The sequence below is a fragment of the Podarcis erhardii genome, assembly GCF_964252035.2.
Source record: "Podarcis erhardii genome assembly, chromosome: 7".
Lineage (NCBI taxonomy): Eukaryota > Metazoa > Chordata > Lepidosauria > Squamata > Lacertidae > Podarcis > Podarcis erhardii.
In genome coordinates, this window is record NC_138511.1 from 8,275,105 (window position 1) to 8,297,267 (window position 22,163).

The 22,163-nt window shown below is 49.7% G+C and overlaps 1 protein-coding gene across 1 annotated transcript in view; it reads left to right on the plus strand.

Annotated features, from left to right (window-relative positions):
• GFRA2 (GDNF family receptor alpha 2) overlaps nucleotides 1-22,163 on the plus strand; it is a 92,280-nt gene that overhangs the window by 39,651 nt on the left and 30,466 nt on the right. The window contains exon 4 of the mRNA XM_081868489.1: nucleotides 11,560-11,908. Coding sequence (XP_081724615.1) covers nucleotides 11,560-11,908 — 349 coding nt within the window. The remainder of the gene's footprint in view (nucleotides 1-11,559; nucleotides 11,909-22,163) is intronic.

Consider the following 22,163-nt stretch of genomic DNA (forward strand, 5'->3'; position numbering starts at 1 on the left):
GAATTAAAACAATATTTAAAAATCTATTAAAGGTATAAAAGCTTCATAGTACCATCCCTTTCCTTTAAAAAAGTCAGCAGCTGAAGGCACAGGTTCGATCCCCATATGGTACAGCTACATATTCCTGCTTTTAAGGGGGTTTGACTAGATCATCCTCAGGGTCCCTTCCCGTGCTACAATTCTATGCTTCTATGCCTTTTGGAATAGAAAGGTCTTTCTTCACCTGCTGGCAAAGGGACAACAAGGAGGGAGAAAGTCTAGCTGCTCTAGGGAGGGAGTTCCAAATTGTATCAGCCTTTCCAAAGGCTTGTTGCCTTTGATTCCTTCTCTGCTGTCACAAGCACAGAGCTTTTCCGAGTGGTGAACGGCCTTCTGTCGTCTAGCTAATCAGGTCAGCCCCTGCTGAGTTGCGTGCCAAGGCACTGTGACCCCATCACCCCTAATATAGTAAAAATAAATAGGCAGACAAAGAAGGTAAAGGTAAAGGGACCCCTGACAGTTAAGTCCAGTCACGAACGACTCTGGGGTTGCGGCGCTCATCTTGCTTTATTGACCGAGGGAGCCGGCGTACAGCTTCCGGGTCATGACTAAGCCGCTTCTGGCGAACCAGAGCAGTGCACGAAAACGCCGTTTACCTTCCCGCCGGAGCGGTACCTATTTATCTACTTGCACTTTGACGTGCTTTCGAACTGCTAGGTTGGCAGGAGCAGGGACCGAGCAATGGAAGCTCACACCGTCGCGGGGATTCGAACTGCCAACCTTCTGATTGGCAAGTCCTAGGCTCTGTGGTTTAACCCACAGCGCCACCCGTGTCAAATAGGCCACAATTTTATTGATTACAGATGTGAAAGGTGTGGCATAGGCACTGGGTATATCTTTTCGCACTCCAGCCCTTCTGCTTGGAGTGTTCCCAGGGCAGACACAACGGGGGGTCCTATGACCTTCATCAAATAGGGGTACCCCCAGAGGGGTCCCCATCAGGGAGTGCTCTGGCCCTAGCATCTACCTGGGTACCTGGACAGATGAGACTCCTCGCAGATCCCATTATCGGGATATCATTTTCCATGAAGGGGCAGGCAGACGCTACAACCTCCCCTGCAACTGAGACTAAGGCCCACTAGTCCAGAGTCTTGTACCTGGGTCCTGTTTTGGAGTCTCCCAGAATGGTCGTCTGGTCAGCCACCGTGAGATGCTGGGCCAGATGGGCAGGATCTCCTTAGGTTCTTAACTTTATTTGTCCCAAGTGTTTTCTGGCAAGCCCTGGAGATGCAGGAGGCCAAAGGGAGAACATGCCTTTCCTTTTTGAGTGTGGAATAAAGGATTTTGGGTATTCAAGGCCTTTTGGGGCAGGAGAGGCAGCAGATGTCTCTTTGGCCCCCGAGAACAAATGGGGTCAGCGATGCTCAGCTCCCCCTCCGAAAGGCCCGGCTCCAGCCTCCCTTTCTTCTTCTTCATGAAAATTTAATGCTTGTACCTCATTAATGAGCTCCCCAGAAAGCAAGACTCCTGCAAGCCCTGGATCTATTAAAATGCATCCAGGTCCCTGCCGGTCTCAGGCAGGGCAAGAGCAGGGGGGACCCAGGAGGATTAGGCAATCAAGGCTGCTTTACATAGATCCCTGCACTGATGCTCTTGCAAAAGGGCAGCTTAGATTCAGGCTTGAAAGCAGGAGGAGGGGAGATGTGTTCCCTCTGTTCCTTTCTCCTGTGCCAGGTTAAGGATAGGGAGATGGGGAGGGGTGTGTGTGGCCCAGGGTTGGCCCAAGACATTTTAGCACCTGAGGCAAACCAATAAACGGTGTCTCTCGCCAGGGAAGAAGGAGTGAAGTTCCACATCAGGAACAAGGGGGTGGTGGTTGTGGGAATGTTCAGGGAGGCAGGAGAGGATATATTGTTTGATTATAGCCTTTCCAACTTGTGTAAACAAGTTCACAATTTAGCAGTGTAACATTCCCCTTTTTAAACTCGCAGCGGATACGTTTGCTCAGGCTCGCTAAAGCCTCTATAATAACTGTTCTGGTATTTTCCCCTTTTTCCCTCATAAAAGATAAGACACGACATAGTCTTCTATAAAAGTATAAAAAGGTTTACTCACATATCATTCTGTTCACAATCGGGTCCCACAAGGCAGACTTAGCTTTGAAAAGTAACATACACCTAGAAACTATCTCATAAGAAGACAGTCCCTTTGTCCTCTCTTGGCTGGAAGATGAGAGCATATTTGGCTAAGCAGATGTTGCTTCTTCGATGCATGTAGTCAAAAAGAGAGAGATAGCTACCCTGCCCTGTGCTTTTGGCGTTACCTGCACAGGTGAGGCCACGCCCACCTCTAGTCACATGCAGAGGAAGTCTGTCCCAGCCCAGAAGGAAACAGGGAGTTTACCTGCTGGCTGGACAGACATTCCTCCCCATGTATAAATATGTTCACTCTAGGAATGTTGTCTTGACTGCTCTTGTGTTTCACATCCCACAGTGTGGGATAAAGATGTACCTCGAGAGCAGACCAGTGGATCATTGGGGGTGGGGGCTACCAAGGGGACAACAGATCCAGCCTCCAAGGAGCGTGTTATGAGAGAAAAACTGCTCCTTTCCCCTTATGGGGTACCCAAGAGCCCATGTAGAATCCTTTTGTAGGTTCTCTATCAGTAGGAGAAAATAACAGAGGCCAGGCAGAGAATATTGAGAAGCAAAGCAGCTAGTAAGCCTGATCTTTTTTAAAGCTGTTGCAACAGGGTGCTCCCCACACACGCAGGAGGGGAGGAGGGACCCCGAGCCATGTGCACAAGGCCTTATATAGACATTTTAAATTGCCCGCCCTGGAGTCCAAGACCACCCCCAGAAACATCATACATACATCACAGAAGGGGTGTGGCCCAAGACCACCCCCTTAATGCATCAGAGAAGGGGCGAAAATCTGGGTGTGTTGTTTCTTCCTGTCTGCCAGGTTACCTGATTGGATTACCTGGGCATCCTGACCACTCTTTTGTTATGATAACTACTCAATTCCTGGATCCAGGTCACAGGTCACAGGCTCACACCCTATTCATATCTTAAATGTTCCCTTAAGAGAGGATTTGTGAAAGAGACAATGGGGAGAGTTCCATTTCCTTTGATCTTGCAAAGGAGTACAGTGGTGCCCCGCAAGACGAATGCCTCGCAAGACGGAAAACTCACTAGACGAAAGAGTTTTCCGTTTTGGAGGTGCTTCGCAAAACGAATTTCCTATGGGCTTGCTTCGCAAGACGAAAATGTCTTGCGAGTTCCTGCGGGTTTTTTCCCCTCCCCCCCTTTTTCTAAGCCGCTTATCTGCTTATCCGCTTATCTGCTTATCCGCTTATCCGCTAAGCCGCTAAAAGCCGCTAAACCGCTAATAGCGCTAATCCGCTAAGCCATCAATGGGCTTGCTTCGCAAGACGAAAAAACCGCTAGACGAAGAGAATCGCGGAACAGATTCTTTTCGTCTTGAGAGGCACCACTGTATTTGAGGCCATTTTGGGAGAGTGAAAATGGTTTCAGGACTTTTCTGTGGGTATCAGACATGTGGTTTACATTTTTGTATGTGCTTGCTTGGTACATTTATGAACATCTATTATATATACAGTGGATGCTCGGGTTGTGAACGTGATCCATGCGGGATGCACATTCGCAACCCACAGTGTTCGCAACCTGCGTCTGCGTGTCTGTGCATGCACGGGTTGCGATTTGGCGCTTCTGCGCATGTGCAAAGTGCGATTTAGCGCTTCTGCGCATGTGCGGCTGCCAAAACCCAGAAGTAACCCTTTCCGGTACTTCCGGGCTTGGGCAGTCTGCAACCCCCCCCAAAAGCAAACTGAAGTGTCTGTAATCTGAGGAATGACTATATAAGACATTTATAAAACTCTTATAACAAGTGCACCAGTGGCAGCAGCAGCAGCAGCAGCGAGAGATACATTCTCACATCGCCTTGCCTCATGGGTGGGCTGGTGCTGGTGTGACTTGCCACGTTCTCCCTCTTGCAACATTTGGCAGAAGAGTCTGCCAATTCAGGTCAATGGGGACCCATCTAATCCGGCACCCTCTTCTTACAGTGGCCAACCAGATGGCCCAAAGGGAAACCTACAAGCAGGATTGGTTTCCAGGCATAGCTGCCTCTAACCGTGGAGACAGAGCAGAGCCTTTGTGGCTAGGAGCCACCAATAGCCCTCTCCTCCACGAATTTGCCTAATCCTCTATTAAAGCCATCCCAGTTAGTGGCCACCACTGCCTCTTGTGGAAGGGAGTTCCACAGTTTAACTGTACGCTGCATGGAGAAGGAGACTTTAGTGTTGAGACTTTAGGAGCTCTGCATCCCACAGCCATAGAGGGCTGGTGGCAGGGCCAGGATCAGCTTCAGCAAAAGGAACTGAAACGTTATTCCCCTCGCAGAGAAAGCTGGTTTGAATCAAGAGCAGATGGCGGATGAGGACAGGCTTGGAGTTCAAGGCAGGCACGTGGGAGGGGCGCCCCTTTCACTTGCGTGTCGTCTCATGCTTTCCCTGGTCTGACTTTAATTTTATGCTGTATTAGAACTTGGCACCTGACACATGTTAACTCTATCATGAAGTATCCAAACAAACCCCTGTGTTGCAAAGAGAACGTCAACAATGTCTAGGCAACACAAGGACCATATACATACGTAATAGACAATCTTGATAGAATTCCTTCAAACCATAAAGAGTGGGTGGATATAGAATGCTTCATAAACCCATCTTATTTCAAATGACCACATTATTACATGAGAACTGTTCCACAGCATTTGATATTTTCATTTGCATACATTCATTCGAAATAAGATGGGTTTTTGAAGCATTCTATATCCACCCACCACGCTGACGAAGAGTTCTGCGAAATAGTAGTCAATATCCGGAATCACTGTTCAGTGTTGGACATCATATTTGTTGAATACACAAAGCTTCACAGCTTGTCTTTCATCTTACAAAGCTTGGTACCTCGCTTCATTTAAATATTTTCAGAGACTTTGAGACAGAAGATTTCATTTTGAACTCTTTATGGTTTGAAGGAATTCTATAAAGATTGTCTATTACGTATGTATATAATAATAATAATAATAATAAATTTTATTTATATCCCACCCTCCCCAGCCGAAGCCGGGCTCAGGGCGGCTAACAACACTAAAACAGTACAACATTATAAAAACATTATAAAAATTAATTAAAATCAAAATTGATGGCAACCATAAACTAAAGTTTTGTAAAGATTGCCAAAGGAGGGAGTCAGGCTGCGCCCTGACCAAAGGCAAGGCGGAACAGCTCTGTCTTGCAGGCCCTGCGGAAAGATGTCAAGTCCTGCAGGGCCCTTGTCTCTTGTGACAGAGCGTTCCACCAGGTTGGAGCCGCAGCCGAAAAAGCCCTGGCTCTAGTTGAGGCCAGCCTAACCTCTCTGTGGCCTGGGACCTTCAAGGTGTTTTTATTTGAAGACCGTAAGTTCCTCTGTGGGGCATACCAGGAGAGGCGGTCCCGTAGGTACGAGGTATATGGTCATCCTGTTGCCTAAACTCTATCAGGAAAGCGGCTAACTGGCTCTGTGCAGTAAAGGAAACTGGCTAGTGCAGGAGAAGTGAACTGGGGCACCAGCACTTCCCAGTAAGCTCTCTTCCCATTAGGCTCACTGGCTTAGGGTGGGGAGGGTCCAGGCACCATAATAAGACTGGCATGGAATGACTAATGATGAATGTGAATGGAAGCAAGAAGAACTACCGATGAAAGAAGAATGGAGGATGAAGGGACTATTCAGAATTAGATAAATTAACAGGAAGGATTCGAAACTTGCGGGATCAGAGATTCTTAGAAGATTGGAGTAAGTACCGTATTTTTCGTCCCATAGGACGCTCCGTCCCATAGGATGCACCTTCTTTTTTTGGGGGGGGGGAATAAAGGAAATTTTTTTCCCCTTTATTTCCCCCCCAAAACCAGGTCGCGGAACAGTGGGATGGCGGTGCTGCGCCTCCCCGCTGTCCCCCGAGCTTGTGGGGCTGGCCGATATCTGTCCGGCGCGTGGGGCGCTCTGCTTCGGCGCCACGCGCGCCGGGCAGCAGGCTGCTATCTGCAGCATGGGGAGCCCTGCGGGGAACTCCTGCAGGGCTCCCCACGCTGCGGATGTCTGTCTGGCGCGCGGGGCGCTCTGCTTCAGGGTGCCCCGCCCGCCGGGCGGCAGGCTGCGGACACCTGCGCGAAGCACGGGGCGTCCTCCAAAGGGTGCCCCGTGCTCCGCGCTGCCGGCTGCCGCCCGCAAGCCCTGCGCGTGGGGGAGTTCCCCCGGGCACACAAGGCTTGTGGACACCCGCGCGAAGCATGGGGCGTCCTCCGGAGGGCGCCCTGTGCTCTGCGCTGACAGCTGCCGCCCCTCTTTCTCCCTGGCGTCACGTCTATTTCCTTCCCCAGCGGAAGCTCTCCCTCTCTCCTTGCTGGTTCCCTCTCCAGCATCATTGGGGAGCCTTACCACCACCCTTGGCTCCGATGGCAGTTCCCTGACATCCCCCAAGGTACAACTGTATTTTTTGTGTGTGATAAATTGAGGCTCATCTTATACACAGGTTAATATGCTAAGTAAGCGAGGGCTGGTGCTGCAGCCGTAGCAGGGAAATGTCGGAGAGGAGGCTGCTTACCCGCTCTTCCTGGCTTAGGAAGAGTATTTGGTGAGTGCCAGTATGCGGTGTATAATGGCACCAGTTCCGTCAGCCAGAGCGGGGGATTGTGGAAAAGCTGCTCAACAGCTCAGCGAACTTACAAAAGAAGCTTGAGGGTGCCCAAAAATAGGGGTCGTCTTATACATGGGGTCCTGTTATACATGGAAAAATACGGTATTTTTTACCTGCCCTGATTCTTCCAAAGTTCCTTTTCGCCAGATGCCTGCGAATTCTAGTTTTATGAGAGAGGGAGAAAAATGTTTCTCTACTTTCTCCATCCCAGGCAGCATTTTATAAACTTCTGTCAAGTCACCTCTTCCTTGCCTTTTCTCCAAACTGAAATTCCCCCAAGCCGCAACTTTTCATTACAGGGGTGTCAACTCTGGCCCCTTGACCATCCTGGTTGCCAAAGGCAAGCAAGCTGCTTTGAAGACTCAGGCCAGCTTGTGGCAGACTGAATCAACTTTCCCAGTGAACATCTGGAAAGGATCTCTGAGGTCAGAGATCTGTGCGCTGGAGTTTGTGTGAGGCTGTTGCTCAGGGAGGCTTTGTGCCTCAAGCCTGCTTGCTGGTCACCACCGGAGGCAGCACATGCTGGGGCGGGGAGCCAGGATGGGTGCATGCTGTCTCTGAATGTAGCTGTGGATCTCTTGTTGATGTGTGGCCAGAGGAATGGCGCATTCCCAAAACTTGCTTGCACAACTCTCATTCAGATTATGTGCATCACTGACCTTTGGTGGAAAATGAGCAGGTTATGGGAAGAGAAATCTATTCTACAACCTGTTGCTCCAACCCCTTGATCCTTTTAGTTGCCTTTTTCTGATGCTTTCCCCCCAAACCACAAGTCCAGCCTGTTAACCAGATCACCTCTTTCTATCTGCTTCTTGACAAAGAGCTCCAAGAGGTTCTAATAGGTCCATGAGGTATGAATGACATGATGGCTGAGGTTCTGGGTGGCTATGGAGCAGACTCAGGGAGCTGGAGAGCCAGTGTGGTGTAGTGGTTAATAGTGGTGGACTCGTAATCTGTTGAACCGGGTTTGATTCCCCGCTCCTCCACATGCAGCTGCTGGGTGACCTTGGGCCAATCACACTTCTCTGATGTCTCTCAGCCCCACTCACCTCACAGGCTGTTTGTTGTGGGGGTGGAAGGGAAAGGAGAATGTTAGCCGCTTTGAGACTCCTTCGTGTAGTGATGAAGCGGGATATCAAATCCAAACTCTTCTTCTTCTTGGGGGGGGGGGGAGCAATGCTTCTTTCAGACAGAAATCCCAGCTTTCATTTTTCCTTGCAACCTCCTCTGTTTATGCCAATATTTGGTGATGCAGGGCAGATGCTGAGAATCCAGCTGCAGTTGGCAGGAGAGGATTTTCACTTTGGGTGGGTGCGTCATATTTCTCCACTATAGAACACATACATGACCCAGCCCAGCTCGGTGCTGCAGGGTTAATGGCAGCTTCAGACGTGCCTTGTTCCTTTCTTCTGGTGCTTCTGGTGAAGCAAGGCAGGTCACTGGTGGCATGTGGAGTCTCCCTGCTGCCCACCTCTGTCCAATTTCAGCTGCAGTTTCCAGGTAAACCCTTGAGAAAATGAGCAGAGGAGTCCTTCCAGGGATGACTAGGAGCTGGAAGAGGCCTTCATTAGGCTCTGCCGCACTTTCTGCTTTTGTCCAGTTCTGCATTTTCAATTGTGATTTCCCCCCTTTCCTTTTAAAAAGTTGATGCTCTGTTATTCTTGTTGTATGTTGGCCTGCAGGACGCGGATGGCGCTGTGGGTTAAACCACAGAGCCCAGGACTTGCCGATCAGAAGGTCGGCGGTTTGAATCCCCGCGACGGGGTGAGCTCCCGTTGCTTGGTCTCTGCTCCTGCCAACGTAGCAGTTCGAAAGCATGTCAAAGCACAAGTAGATAAATAGGTACCGCTCCAGCGGGAAGGTAAATGGCGTTTCCGTGCGCTGCTCTGGTTCGCCAGAAGCGGCTTAGTCATGCTGGCCACATGACCCAGAAGCTGTATGCCGGCTCCCTCGGCCAATAAAGTGAGATGAGTACCGCAACCACAGAGTCGGCCATGACTGGACCTAAAGGTCAGGCGTCTCTTTACCCTTATGCTGGCCTGCAAGTTTCACTGATGGGCACCCTAAAAATCTTTTGACTAAACAGTTTATGGCTCCAGAATGCTCTGCTGGTGTCAGCCCTTGAGGGTCTCAGTGTTACCCAAAGTGGGCAGGGGGTGCTAAGAGGCAAGGGGGTGGTGGGGGTGGGGTGGAAGGTGTAAATCAGACTTTGAAAAGCTGGTCTCACTGGATCAGTTTTGTTGAATCGATTAAATGAAATACTTTTAATTGGCTTATGAATAACTGCAATTAATTGTTACTGTTTTGAATTTTATTGTGCTATTACCTCCCTTTGCGGGTTGTGCAAATTGATGTTCTGAACAATGTGGTGTGTTTTTTTAATAGGGTAAGGTGTTGGGCTTTGGGGATGAGTTTATGGAACCATGGGAATGGTGGCCCCCCCAAAAGCACTATGGGTCAGTGCTTCTGTGGTTTGGTGAGAGGGAACAGCTGGATGGAGGGGAAGGAAAGGGATGGGGGAGGGCAAGCCCCACAATGATGCTTCTGTGCCAGTCCCTTCTCTCTCGCTTGATTGCCCCTTCTGGGCATTTTAGAGGTACCCATGCCAAATCTCCCAGGTGCACATCCTTCAAATTGGATCAGAGATGCATGTAATCTTGGACCCAGATGCCATGCTTGGGAATTCTCCTTCTCAAATGGCTGCAACCTGCTGTTCCCAGAGCATAGATAAGAATCCCTCCTGCTGCAAAAGGACCCCAGAGAGCAGCTAGAGGAGGGGTGCATGTCTCTCTCGCATGACCCAAGGCACCGAGGGCACAGATCACACAAAGTGCACATTATAAAGGACCCGTCTGGAAGCGCCCAGAGAACCCTGTGGTGCATGATGGAAGATCTAGGACAGATAAAAAAAGGTCTTCATCAGACAGTCCATAGGTAAACTATGGAACTCCTTGCCACTGGGGGAAGTGATGGCCACCAACTTGCATGGCTTTAAAAGAGGATTAGACAGATTAATAAAGGAGAGGGCTACTGGGGGCTCCTACCGCCTTCTGTTGGGACGCGGGTGGCGCTTTTTGGGTTAAACCACTGAGCCTAGGACTTGCCAATCAGAAGGTCAGCGGTTCAAATCCCCGTGACAGGGTGAGCTCCCATTGCTCTGTCCCTGCTCCTGCCAACCCAGCAGTTCGAAAGCACGTCAAAGTGCAAGTAGATAAATAGGTACCGCTCCGGCGGGAAGGTAAACGGCATTTCCGTGCACTGCTCTGGTTCGCCAGAAGCGGCTTAGTCATGCTGGGCACATGACCCGGAAGCTGTACGCTGGCTTCCTCAGCCAATAAAGCGAGATGAGCACCGCAAACCCAGAGTCGGCCACGACTGGACCTAATGGTCTTTACCTTTACTGCCTTCTGTCAAGAGCTTGGGTGTAACATTCAACTCCTCTCTTTCCATGGAGGCACAGGTTGCAGCCACAGCAAAGGTGGCATTTCCCCATCTCCGCCGTATCAAGCAGCTGGTCCCTTACCTTTTTCGCCCTGATCTGGCCACGTGACGGTCACCTCCAGGCTTGATTATTGTAACTCGCTCTATGCGGGGCTGCCCTTGAAGCTGACCCAGAAACTCCAGCTGGTGCAGAATGCCGCAGCGAGGCTCCTTACGGGGTCCTTGCCACGGGATCACATTCATCCAGTGCTTTACCAACTGCACTGGCTCCCGGTGGAGTACAGGGTCAGGTTCAAGGTGCTGGTTTTGACCTTTAAAGCCTTACGCGGCCTAGGACCCATGTACCTACGGGACCACCTCTCCTGCTATGTCCCGCGGAGGACCTTAAGGTCCACAAATAACAACACTTTGCAGGTTCTGAGCCGCAAGGTGGTTAGATTGGTCGCAACTAGGGCCAGGGCCTTTTCAGCACTGGCCCCGACTTGGTGGAACGCTCTGTCACAAGAGACTAGGGCCCTGAGGGACTTGATATCTTTCCGCACGGCCTACAAGACAGAGCTGTTCTGCCTGGCCTTTGGTTTGGACTCTGCCTGGCCTTTGGTTTGGACTCCGCCTGACACTTACGTTTCCCTCTCCTTATGGTCTTGATCTATTGGCTACTTTTAAAATGAGGCTGCATTTTAAATTGCATTTTAACCTGTATTTTAAATTGCCTCCCCATTATGTTTTTACTGTGATTTTATTGGTGTTAGCTGCCCTAAGCCTGGCTCTGGCTGGGGAGGGCGGGGTATAGATAAAATTATTATTATTATTATTATTATTATTATTATTATTATTATTATTATTATTACAGTGGTGCCTCGCAAGACGAAATTAATCCGTTCCGTGAGGCTCTTCGTATAGCGTTTTTTTTGTCTTGTGAAGCAAGCCCATTGACAGCTTAGCGGATTAGCGCTATTAGCGGTTTAGCGGCTTTTAGCGGATCAGCTGATAAGCGGCTTAGGGCTTAGGAAAAGGGGGGGGAAAGGGAAAATCCCCGCAGGAACTCGCAAGACATTTTCATCTTGCGAAGCAAGCCCATAGGGAAATTCGTTTTGCGAAGCGCCTCCAAAACGGAAAACCCTTTCGTCTTGCGGGTTTTCCGTCTTGCGAGGCGTTCGTCTTGCGGGGCACCACTGTATTACCCATGATGGCTATGTTGTACCACCACAGTCGAGGGCAGCAATGCTTCTGCATACCTGTTGCTGGAAATCACACAGGGAGGAAAGGGCTCTTGTGCTTGGCCACAGTGAGAAGGAGGAGGCTGGACTAGGTGGGTCCTTGGCCTGAAGCAGCGGGCTGTTCTTATGCACAGTAACCCCTTTTTCTCTTCTTCCGGGACAGGGATGGATTCGACTGCCAACGCCAAAAGCAACCACTGCCTCGACGCGGCCAAAGCCTGCAACCTGAACGACAATTGCAAGCGCCTCCGCTCGAGCTACATCTCCATCTGCAACAAGGAGATCTCCTCCACGGAGCGCTGCAACCGCCGCAAGTGCCACAAAGCCCTGCGCCAGTTCTTTGACCGCGTGCCCCACGAGTACACCTACCGGCTGCTCTTCTGCTCCTGCAGGGACCAGGCGTGTGCCGAGCGACGCCGACAGACCATCGTCCCCCATTGCTCCTACGAGGAGAAGGAGAAGCCCAACTGCCTGGAGCTCCGCAGCCTGTGCAGGTCGGACCCCCTCTGCCGGTAAGGACCGCCTCACTGTGAAGCCGGGTTTCCCACTGGCAAAGCCCCTGCGGCTCATGAATGGTCTGTGAAATTTGAGTTTTGTTATGAGCAGAGTTTTCAAACGTGGGAGAAGATACCTAGGAAGGAAGGGCTTGAGCACTGGAGTTTATTGAGAGCCAGTGTGGTGTAGTGGTTAAGAGCAGCAGTCTCGTAATCTGGGGAACCGGGTTCGTGTCTTCGCTCCTCCACATGCAGCTGCTGGGTGACCTTGGGCTAGTCACACTTCTCTGAAGTCTCTCAGCCCCACTCACCTCACAGAGTGTTTGTTGTGGGGGAGGAAGGGAAAGGAGAATGTTAGCCGCTTTCAGACTCCTTCAGGTAGTGATAAAGCGGGATATCAAATCCAAACTCTTCTTCTTCTTTATTTCCAAAGGAAGGTCACTAAGGAAAACGGGCTCAGCATCCTGGGCTCACCAATAAAACGTTGTCATTGTGGTCCATTTGTGGCTCTGAGTTTTGGGTGTGTGTGGTTTTTGATGGAGTCTCCAGCATCTCTGGTGATGGATTGCTTTGACGCAGTGATTTGGGTGCATGCTGCGAGTGTTTGTGGGGAAACCATAGCTGTCAACTTTCCCCCTTTTTAAAGTAATAGTAATAGTACCACTCTATTCTGTCTTGGTCCAACCCCACCTGGAGTCCTGTGATTGACAAGCTGAAAAGTGTGGAAAGGAGGGGTACCAAGGTGATCAAGGGTCTGGAAGCAAGAATTGTGAGGAACAGTGGAGGGAGCTGGCAATGTTTAGCCTGGAGAAGAGAAGACTGAGAGGCGATTGGAGAACCGTCTTCAAATATCTGAAGGGCTGTCATGGGGAAGACGGGCAAGCTTGTTTTGTGCTGCTTCTGAGGGTAGGAGCCAAATGAAAGGATTCAAGTTACAAGAAAGGAGATTCTGACTAAACACTGGGAAGAAATTTCTGACAGTTAAGAGCTGTTTGACAAGGGAATGGACTTCCTTGAAAGATGTTGTGCTCTTCTTTCTTAGAATTTTTTGAACAGAGGTCAGGGATAGTTTAGCTGTGATTCTTGCCTTGCCGGGAGTTGCACTACATGCCCCTTTTGGTTCCTTCCAGCTCGACAATTCTATTACTCTAACGCAGATGGGGTGCTGTTGGGGAAGGCGACAGTGCTGGCCATGCTTGTTCATCCCTCATGTCTGCCACTGTGAGACAGGATGGGGATCCTGCCAATCATCTGGCCCCAATGGACCAGGCAACCTGGAGCTGACTTTGCCAAGAAGACAGGCCTGCTTAGGAAGGCAAGGCAAGGGAGCTGGTCTAGGCGCATGTGTCTGTGTGTTTGTGGGGGTGGGAGGGCACGTGATGCTCTGCTAGGGCTGGACACAGGGGCAGGGATGTGTCTCAGGAGATCAGGGAGAAAGAAATTGCAAGTGATGTTGAAAAAGGAGGTGTCAAAGTGCTGGCCAAGGGGGAAACATCATTAGTGCTAGACTTGTCTCCCTGAATTTCGGTCTCTTGCTCTGCCCTGTCTCTCTGGTTTTGTCTCTCTGTCTCTCCAGCTGCCAGAACTCCCCTGGCAGTCTAATCAGCTGCCAGGGCAATATTCTCTTCCAAGGGCCAATGGGCACTGCCAATCCTTGTGTGCCTCCCCTTGCCCCTTGCTAAATGCTGGGTACAAAGGCAGGAGGCAGAGGGGAGAAATTCTGAGCTGCTGGAATGGCTAGTGGATGAACTACAGCACATAGGGACATGCAAAGAGCCCTGCTGGATCAAGCCACCAGGGCTCATCTAGTCCAGCTGTTCTCCCAGCGAGTAACCAGATGCCAGAAGCCCACAAGCAAGACCTGAGCCCAAGAGCACATTCCCCTCCTGTGGCTGATATTCAGAACCATAGTAGCCATCGGTAGCCTTCTCCTCCATGAATTTGTCCAATCCTCTTTGGAAGCCATCCAGATTGGTGGCCATCACTGCCTCCTGCAAGAGTGAGTTCCACAGTTTAACTCTGCACTGCATAAATAAGTCCTTTTTAAACATCTGCATTGACCCTTCCAACATTCAGCTTCACTTGTTTTGTTTTTTTAAGAATAATATTTTATTGATTTTTCAACAAAAAAGAAATTACAAAACAGTGAAAAAAAGAGACACAACAAAAATACAAAGACCAAAAATAGGCATTAAAAAAAAGGATAAAGAAAAAAGAAAAATCCCTCTTTCTGGTATCTTACCACTCATTTACTTATTTTCATGACTTCCTCACACCTCCCTTTTTTGTATTCCATTTAAAAATTTGTTCAGCAAATCCATACCCTCTTAGTTTACCCTTAATTATTTATCCTCACATATTATAACTTCAAATTTTCATCAAATATCAATCCAATCTTACATATTCTTATTTTGCCTTATTACTAGAACTGCTTCGTTTCATTCCAACGTCATTAACATTCAATAATTTTACAATATTTCTGTAGATAGATTTTAAATTTCTTCCAATCTTCTTCCACCAACTCTTCTCCCTGGTCTCGGATTCTGCCAGTCATTTCCTCAACATTCAGCTTCACTTGATGTCCGCGAGTTCTAGTGTTATGAGAGAGGGAGAAAATATTATTCACTTTCTCCAAGTCATGCATAGTTTTATCAACTTCTACCATGTCACCTTTTACTCTCCTAAACTAAATCAAAAAGTCCCAAGCACTGCAATGTCCCTCCCTCCCTCTTGCTCTACTCTTTTCTAAACCGAAAAGGTCATCTTATTTCTCAGGCTCTCCCATGAATTAAGGCCATCATAATGATAATAGATAAAAGGGATGCGGATGGCGCTGTGGGTTAAACCACAGAGCCGAGGACTTGCCAATCAGAAGGTCGGCGGTTCGAATCCCCGCGACGAGGTGAGCTCCTGTTGCTCAGTCCCTGCTTCTGCCAACCTACCAGTTTGAAAGCACGTCAAAGTGCAAGTAGATAAATAGGTACCACTCTGGCGGGAAGGGAAATGGCGTTTCCATGCACTGCTCTGGTTTGCCAGAAGCGGCTTAGTCATGCTGGCCACATGACCCAGAAGCTGTACGCCGGCTCCCTCTGCCAATAAAGCGAGATGAGCGCCACTACCCCAGAGTCGTCCGCGACTGGACATGATGGTCAGGGGTCCCTTTACCTAATGACAATAGTAGAGAAAGGCCTGGGAAATGGTGTTTGGAGTAGAACTGGGCCCGGGCCCAACAAGTGCCCAGGAATGGGGAATCCCTGGCAAAGCCTCACCCTGGAAGAGGGATGATTTCTGTACTCAGGGTGGCCAGCCAGATGTCTGTGGGAAGCCTGCAAGCACAACCTGAGTGCAAGAGCATAAGAACATCAGAAGGGACTGCTGGATTGGGCCAATGGCCTATCTGGTCCAGTATCCTGTTCTCGTAGTGGAAACGCAGATGCCCCAAAGGGAGACCCACAAGCCTATGGGAAACTTGCTCCAGCTTGGCTCCGCCTGCTCAGTAGGAAAGTTGGGCGGCCACCTCACCCTCCTGCTGCCCAAGAAAGACTCCCTGGGCATGGCCAGCATCTGATACTTGGTGTTTGTGCCTCCTCTGCACACTCTTAGGTGACTGCTCGGCTAATCAAGCAACTACAGGGGTACCTCGGGTTACAGACCCTTCAGGTTACAGACTCCGCTAACCCAGAAATAGTGCTTCAGGTTAAGAACTTTGCTTCAAGATGAGAAACCGTGCTCTGATGGCGCGGCGGCAGCGGGAGGCCCCATTAGCTAAAGTGGTGCTTCAGGTTAAGAACAGTTTCAGGTTAAGAACGGACCTCCAGAACAAATTAAGTTCTTAACCCAAGGTACCACTGTATTGTCCTGTTAGTTTCTTTCTATACATTAGAAGAAGAAGAAGAGTTTGGATTTGATATCCCGCTTTGTCACTACCCTAAGGAGTCTCAAAGCAGCTAACATTCTCCTTTCCCTTCCTCCCCCACAACAACACTCTGTGAGGTGAGTGAGGCAGAGAGACTTCAGAGAAGTGTGACTGGCCCAAGGTCACCCAGCAGCTGCAGGTGGAGGAGCGGGGAATCAAACCCGGTTCACCAGATTACGAGTCTACCGCTCTTAACCACTACACCACACTGGCTCTTGAGGTTAGCTCTGCTGTGGAACTGGGAGCAGTGAATTCTGGGTGGCAAATGGGACCACCGAAATAGGTTTGGAACCAACCAGGCCATTCTAAAGGGATATTTGTTTATGGAACATCCTGCATTGATATTAAGGCACCTTTCACATTGTTCCCTCCATTAACAGGCTTTGCACAAGGTTTGTGGGATTGGGGTCCTTCAAAGGTCCCATGTGGAATGCCTTCAGAAGGGTTTCCCCTGGCATCTGGTGGGCCACTGTGAGAACAGGGTGCTGGACTAGATGGGCCCCCATCGGCCTGATCCAGCAGCTGCTCTTCTTAAGAGACCTGCAGAATATTCTGCTCCAGTACAGGATAGTTTGCCGAGTGTCAGGAAATGGGCAGGGGACTACCTGAACTTTTCTGAGTCTCTTCTGCTTTGAGGGAGAGCCTTTTGTGGCACCTTGGACAGTTCCATGCAGGGCTCTTGGCTGCAGGCTCCATAAAAGCCTAGGTGTTGTTTCAGCCTCTGCGCTCCAAGGCTGAGTCCTGAATAAACGCTGCAGCTCTCTCTCAGTGACTTGTTCTGTCTTTGGTGGCAGAAACTTCTTCAATTAAAACAGCCTAGCTGGCTTTAGCTAGCAGTTGTTGAGTAGAGCAGGAGTAATGATGGTTTCGCTGGGGCTTCTGAGCTGGAGTCCGAAGAGGGAAGCTTGGCCTCTGTGGGTGGAGAGGCCCTGGCACACTGGGATCCTCTTGCCCAAGTGCTTTCGGAAGCTGAAGCTGGTACAGAATGTTACTGCCCATTTATTATCTAGAATGGAAAGACAGGCTCATATTTCATCAACAAAATGACCTGGCCCAGTTTCAGAGGGTTGGTACTAATGTACAAATCCCTGAATGACTAAGAGCCCAGTACTCAATGGAGTGTCTTGCCCAGTGCTGACCAGCTTGGGCGCTAGGAGCTGCGGGGGGGTGTGTGTGTGTGTCTGCTGGTGGTCCCCCCATTGAGGATGGTCTGAGGGCGGGGGCTTCTTGGTGGCGGCATCCTGTTTGTGGAATTTATTCTCTCTGCAGGTCAAGTTGACTGCTCCTGTCCCCAACTTTATTCATATGCCAGCAAAGAACATTTATGTTCTGGCAGGCCTTTGGGACAGGATGCCTGCAGCACTTCGGATTGTGATAGGCTGCTTAATGGCATTTTTATGGCTGTATTTTTAGTCTGTGCTTTCAGGAGCCATTTATTGCTATATTTTATACATTGGTAGCTACTCTGTGCTCTACATGAGGAGAAGTGAGATAAGGAATGAAGGATAATATGTATGTATATAAATCAGCCCAGAAAAGATGACAGCAGAAGTGGAGGAAAGTGTAAAAGAGGGCAAATCTGGTGGGTATCCTGGTATATTAGGATGGGCCGTTGCTTTCTGTGATTGGCAGAGGTTACTGCCAGGAGGGTCAGGGCACAAGGGGACCGAACCCGAAGGCTTGGTGGGAAAGGGGAGGGGCATAGAGGTATAAAGGGGGAGCATTGCCAGTCCAAGAGGGCAGCAAGGGGAAAGGGAAATTGGGTGGCTGAAGGCATTGGAGAAAAGCACACAGGTCGGAAGTCAAAAAGCATTAGGAGTGGATTCCACGGAAGCCATCATGGCCTCTAAATAATCCACAGGTGGTCACTGTATGCACCTTGACCTGAAGTAGCAGCTCTAGCTGGACTGGGGAAAAAGAAAGTCCTTCTTCACAAAGCACATAGTGAACCTGTGGAACTCTCTCCCACAGGAACTAATGATGGCCACCAATCTAGATGGCTTTTAAAGAGGATTTGGACAAATTCGTGGAGGAGAGGGCTATCAATGGCTTCTAGCCAGGATGGCTCTGCTCTGCCTCCCCAGTCGGAGGCAGCAATGCTTCTGAATACCTGTTGCTAGAAACCGCAGGAGGGGAGAGGGCTCTTGTGCTTGAATCCTGCTTGTGGGGTTCGCAAAGGCATTTGGTCGGCCACTGTGAGAAGCAGGATGCTGGTCTAGATGGGCCATTGGCTGGACCCAGCAGGTGCTCTTCTTATTTTCTTATGAAACATGCAGTGCCAGGTGCAAGAGACCACGTGGAAGGCGCTGCTTGGCGTCTCTTGGGATAAAATGCCTCCTTGATGCTCATTCCTTCGGTTTTCAGGTGGCACTGTGGGTTAAACCACAGAGCCTAGGACTTGCCAGTCAGAAGGTCGGCGGTTCGAATCCCCACGATGGGGTGAGCTCCTGTTGCTCAGTCCCAGCTCCTGCCCACCTAGCAGTTCGAAAGCACGTCAAAGTGCAAGTAAATAGGTACCACTCCAGCGGGAAGGTAAATGGCGTTTCCGTGTGCTGCTCTGTTTAGCCAGAAGCGGCTTAGTCATGCTGGCCACATGACCCAGAAGATGTACGCCGGCTCCCTCAGCCAGTAAAGCGAGATGAGCGCCTCAACCACAGCGTTGGCCATGACTGGACCTAATGGTCAGGGGTCCCTTTACCTTTAAGTGATGGGTGCTGTGCTGGTCTGGAGGAGACTCCTGAGAGTCCCATGGACTGCAAGAAGATCAAACCTCTCCATTCTTAAGGAAATCAGCCCTGAGTGCTCACTGGAAGGACAGATCCTGAAGCTGAGGCTCCAATACTTTGGCCACCTCATGAGAAGAGAAGACTCCCTGGAAAAAACCCTGATGTTGGGAAAGATGGAGGGCACAAGGAGAAGGGGATGACAGAGGACGAGATGGTTGGACAGTGTTCTCAAAGCTAACAGCATGAGTCTGACCAAACTGTGGGAGGCAGTGGAAGACAGGAGTGCCTGGCGTGCTCTGGTCGGACGCGACTAAATGACTAAACAACAACAACAAAGTGATGAGACTCCAGCTACAACCAAGAACACTGCACTTACCACCCCAATAACAACCTAGAGACAAGATAAGGTTTCTGTGCTAGGAGGACAGCAGGTAATTAAACCTCCAACCCGAGAGCTAATAGGCAAAAAGATGAGCTGTAATTGGAGAGCCTTTAAAGAGAGTTGTTCCCCCCCCCCTTACTGTTATCTCAAGTGCAGGAAGACATCAGAGGAAAGGAGGCGGGGAGCGGGTTGCCCCTTATAGGACTGGGGTCAAACTGCTAATGCAACCAGGGGGCCAGAAATGAAGAATGGGAACGTGTCTAGCAGGGGAATGGCTAACAACACCATCACTCCCTTGTACAAATCTTCGTTGGGTGGGTGTGTTTTTTAAAAAAGATACAGTAGGTTGGATGGCCACCCGTCAGGGATTCTTTATTGGGATTCATGCATTGCGAGGGGTTGGACTAGATGGCCTTTGGGGGTCCCTTGCCACTCCACAATTCTGTGATTCAGCCTCCCAATGACCCGCTTTTCATTAAAGCATCAGCCAGGAAACCACCCTCCCATGCATTTGTATGTCACGTGCAGTTTGCCACCCCTTTGGACCTTGGCTGAGAGTAGGAAAAGCCCCCAGCACCACCCCAGGGTGCCTGGATCAGGCTCCCCATCCCCTTGGAATGGAAAAAGGTGGTAGGAAAAAAGGAGCAGCACCCCCTCCCTCTACTGGCACCCTCGTTCCCCTCTGTGTGGCTTTTCTTGTCTTCCCCGCAGCTGCGGGGATTTCTGACAGACTCTTTGCACCGTGGTGCTGATTGTACCGGACAGGTTTTAGCTTCAGAATATAAAACCTTTTTCAAAACCATAACCTCAGCTAAGGGGAAAGAGGAGGGGAAAGGATGAAAAGAGCTGATTTCAGCAGCTGCAGTTTGCTGTATTTTTTCATCTTGCATCAGCAAATCAGGACCACAAATAATCTGGTCTTAACATGCTTCACTGAGTGCTGCCTGGGAAGAATTTCCCATCTTCTACAAAGGCTGTGTTTCCACCGTCTCCAGAGGCAAGGAGAGACCTTCATTTTTCATTGGAGTTCTTCCTTCAATTCAGACTCTCTTCTCCTCACCCTCCAACGGAAAACCTCGAAAGAGGAGAAGATGCTCATTAAATGACCTGACTCTGAGAGCATCCGTGTTCCAAGTGGGACGCTTGCTTTTTATTTTTTTTATTATTACCTGGACCCAAAGAGCTTCACACCCCCTGCAGCAATGGGCAAAATGTCATTTGGTAATACAGTAGATGCATCTCTGGATAAAACCAACAACCAGAGCGGTCCGGCCTTCTCATTACACTACATAATGAGAAGGGCTTGGAGCAGCTGTTCACAGGTCCAGGTTTTAGCCAGAGAATAGGCAGGGCAGGAGAGGAATCAGAATTGCCTATTAATCTGTGGAGAGGAGGGGTTCAGAAATGCTTCTTAGGGAAAGAGCCATATATTTGTGATGTTGAGGTCATCATCTGCTCAACAGTCAGTTCTCTTTGTGGGAGTTGAGCCCAATGTGACTGGCCAGATTTTCTAGCGTGTCTAGCAATGCAATGTAATTCTTTCCCTGTTTTATTTTCTCATGTATAACCAAGGTTGGGGGTTTCATTCAGTCGTAAGGCTTCCCCCGCCTTTACCGCTTGGTAAAATGGTTGTCAGGGATGCGGGTGGTGCTGTGGGTTAAACCACAGAGCCTAGGACTTGCTGATCAGAAGGTCGGCGGTTCGAATCTCCGTGACGGGGTGAGCTCCCATTGCTCGGTCCCTGCTCCTGCCCACATAGCAGTTCAAAAGCACATCAAAGTGCAAGTAGATAAATAGGTACCACTCCAGCAGGAAGGTAAATGGCATTTCCGTGCGCTGCTCTGGTTCGCCAGAAGCGGCTTAGTCATGCTGGCCACATGACCTGGAAGCTGTATGCCGGCTCCCTCTGCCAATAAAGCGAGATGAGCGCCGAAACCCCAAAGTCGGCCACAACTGGACCTAATGGTCCCTTTACCTTTACCTAAAATGGTTATCTGGATCAATAAACCATGGCAGGTAACACCTGTTCACGTGCCACAGGGATCCATGGTTAATGGCTTACCTTGGATGCTTTGCACTCATGGGAAAACAAAGCTTGAACTCAGGCTTAGCATTATGTTGGAACTGTAAGTCATAGAAATGACACACCCACACCCATTTCTTTCATGACAGAATGACATTCAGCTGACTCACCCTTCACACAGGACCACAACCTCCCCTGTAATTATATAAATACTGTCCATGTGGTTAGATGGGGAAATGTCAGCTCTCCTTGGTCCCCATCAGGGAGGAATGGGGGGGGGGCTGTGCCGAATGGAAAGTGCTCCACAAGGGAGAGGTGGCCCCGAGCCTCCCTTTGATTGGACAGGTCTCATGACATCCATATATACCTCCCCCTGACCTGAGCTTTGTTCTTCAAGGGGAAGGGAACATGTTCATCCCTGCAAGCATATTGTTGTGGGGTTTTATGGGGGGGGGCGTGAAGGTCAGTCATGATGATGCCTAAGTTTAGACCCTCCAATTCTTGGGGGCAGCAAGGGTCAGAATCTAATAAAGGATTCTATTGTTGAAATAGATAAGTTTCTTGATATGACAAAGACCTTAGGCTGGCCACTTAAGGGTCCTCATCAGCATCCCAAAAGAGTGAGCCAGGTTGCAAGAGCTACAACTAAGTGATGGGACCCTTCAAAGCTAAGGGATGGGTTGCTCCTCACCTAGCTGCTAGGCAGGAGAACAAATAGCCAGAGTAGTTTGTGAGAGCTGAGCTTTTGGACGCAGGCTAGAATCAGGATACACAGAGACCTGCTTGCTCTGTGCTGGAGCCAAAGCTGTGATTAATGGAGAAGAAAGATCTGCTGGGGTATTGATGCTGTGAACCCCTTCATCTTATGCTCAGTATGTCGGTGTAAATAAAACCACATACCCTAAAGATGCAACAGGCTCCACTGACCTTCATTCCAGGGAATCTGAACCCTGGCTAAGCATGCAGGAGCCCTGGAGTCTCTCATCGCTCAGAGACGGGGGTAGCGAGGAACAATACATCTGGGGGAATCGAGGCTCTTCGATTAGCTCTGAAAGTGAAATAAGGCTGGTGACTTTTTGTTAGGGAATCATTGATCTCAGCTGGCTGATATTGAGCTCCAAGGCCTGCTGGGGTCGTGCTTTGATTCGGGAATGTATGAATGGAAAGATAATAAAATGGAAAACTGCCTCCTTCTCCCTATCCCCAGCTGTGTTGTCCCCCCCCCC